Raw genomic sequence first — 2,515 nt, 5'->3', positions numbered from 1 at the left:
AAGTGGAGAAGTCCATTACATTCGATTGTACCACAGTGTATCCGTCTCTGTGTACAATGTTCTCCTGGTTCTGCTCCTTTCACTCTGCATCAATTCCTGGAGGTCTTTCCAGTTCACATGGAATTCCTCCAGTTCATTATTCCTTTCAACACAATAGTATTCCATCACCAACAGATACCACAATTTATTCAGCCATTCCCCAATGGAAGGGCATCCCCTCCTTTTCCAATTTTTTGCCACCACAAAGAGTACAGCTATAAATATTTTTGTACAAGTCTTTTTCCTTATGATCTCTTTGGGGTACAAACCCAGCAGTGGTATGGCTGGATCAAAGGGCAGGCAGTCAGACCTCATTCTTCTTGACCTCTTCGGAGCACCAGGCCACTGCTGACCACCAGCTACTCTCTCCTTTCTGGATTTTTGTAACACCGCCCTGCCTTTGATCAATGAAATGATCAAAGCTTTTATTAAGTCCCCACTATATACCAAGCAGATGGCTGGGCCCCAGCAATTGAAATCATCATCATCATTACCCAAAATATAATAATGTCACCCTCAAAGGGTGTACATTCTACAGGGTGAAGCTCCATGTAATTGTAAAAATTTGATTACTTTATAACATATCTTTTTCCATAGAATAAATGATAAGAAAATAGATACAAAACAGGTATCAGGTAATTTGGGGGGAAGATATGAGGGGCCAGGGGAAAAGGGGGTGGAGGAGGAATAATGTCATATACAGCTTGGCCTGGAGCCAAAGAGGGCTAGAGGCAAAATGGAGGCACCTTTTTGTGTTTGGGTTTTGATTTGTGAAATGGAATCATGTGTAATGAGGCAGGAAAGCTGGTTTGGAACAAGGTGGTGAAGAACTTTAAATATAAAAAACAGGTTTTTATTTGTATTTGGTCCTCGGGTTAATAGGGAGTCCTTAATAAGGGCTTGGGGCAATTCAATGGAAGAGTGGATAAAGTGCCTTGTCAAGAAAACTGAGTTCAAATCTGGCCTCAGACATTTACCAGCTGTGTGACCATGGGCAAGTCACTTAACCCTGTTGGCCTTAGTTGCCTCATCTGTAAAATAAGTTGGAGAAGGAAATGGCAAACCACTCCAGTGTCTTTGCCAAGAAAACCCCAAATAGGGTCATGTAGAGTCTTATGTGATTGAACAATAACAAACAGAGATTTAAGGGAGTGACATTCACTTTTCATTTGCCTTTCTGTCTTCCATCTCCTTTGGAGACAATTGGGCCAGGCTACTACGGAAATGGCCTTTGGCTACTCTGAGGGCAGAGCTAATAGGGTCAGTCCCACTATTCCACTTCGAAATCTGCACACCAAACAAAGTGGATGCTTTTGGACAAAACTACAAAATGGCAGCAGCCACAACAACCAGCTCAGTGGACCACTCCTCTTACGAAGCACAACATGTCCAGGCAGCAGAGGGTTGTTACAGCCACACAGATTTCATTGTAGAGAATTAACTGCGATGTTTCATTCTGGGAATAATTTTGAATGAAATACACCCGAAAGGCATGATGGGGCAGGAAGCAAACGGCAATCACCACCAGGAAGAAGAAACTGTTGATCTGAGCTCGGAACTCTTGGTGGGTGAGCAGGCCAGGCCAGAGCGTTTTGGCGAGGCAGGTGAGGACCACCAACTGAACCAGGGAGAGGCCCAAGACTGTCGCCATGATGATGCCGATCATGCAGTAGTTCACGATGACCACCGACCCGTGGTTGAGCTCTTTGTAGAACTGAAAACAGTGATGCTGAGAGGATTCCATGTGGGTGCCATATTGGAACAGGAAAATCAAGCAAAAAATGAGCGTTCCCAGTAGCCAGATGGCAACACTCAAGGCAACAGCGTGGCACTTCTTCAATTCCTGCAGCTGGAGCCGTTTAAAATAAATGAGGAGGCGTATGACAACGATGGCCACGTAGAAAACAAAGGTGAAGTACATGTGCACGTACACCAGGATGCTGGTGATCCGGCACGTGAACCATCCAAACTTCCACTCTGACAGAAAGTAGTAACTGAGGCGGAATGGAAGACTGGCCAGGAGGATGGAGTGGAGCACAATGACATTGGCAACGATGACAGTAATGGCGGACTGGGAATTCCTCTGGGACAAGACGAGGGACATCATGATGGTGCCAGCGGTACCTCCCAACAGGACTAGGCTGTACAGAGTGACCAGAATCTTCCTGCAATGGTCATCGCAATGGGCTGGGATTTCCATGGTTTCATTGGAGGCATTGGGCTGGATGACTGTGGTGGCCACCTCCATGTTTTACCTTGAAGAAGTGATCAAGTAAAAAATATATAGCTATAATTTTGAAAATATATAGATGTGTGTGTGTGTGTGTGTGTGTGTGTGTGTGTGTGTGTGTGTGTAGTCATCTTTTGCCTTAAAGTTCTGCCTTATGGACTCCATGGACCTTACCATCTATCTTCTTGCTCTACCCTCCACCCTAAGCACTGCCATCTGCCCTGCCACCCACTTCCACCCTGGTGG

General features: G+C 45.4%; 1 protein-coding gene across 1 annotated transcript; it reads right to left on the bottom strand.

Annotated features, from left to right (window-relative positions):
* Positions 1–1,393: 1,393 nt before the first annotated feature.
* LOC123230634 (probable G-protein coupled receptor 141) lies at positions 1,394–2,287 on the bottom strand. Its single transcript, XM_044656767.1, has one exon. The coding sequence runs from the start codon at positions 2,285–2,287 to the stop codon at positions 1,394–1,396; it is 894 nt and encodes a 297-aa protein (XP_044512702.1).
* Positions 2,288–2,515: the final 228 nt, after the last annotated feature.

Source organism: Gracilinanus agilis, chromosome 1 (genome assembly GCF_016433145.1).
Source record: "Gracilinanus agilis isolate LMUSP501 chromosome 1, AgileGrace, whole genome shotgun sequence".
NCBI lineage: Eukaryota > Metazoa > Chordata > Mammalia > Didelphimorphia > Didelphidae > Gracilinanus > Gracilinanus agilis.
Note: the sequence above shows the minus strand (reverse complement) of the source record. Positions and strands in the feature narration are given on the sequence as shown.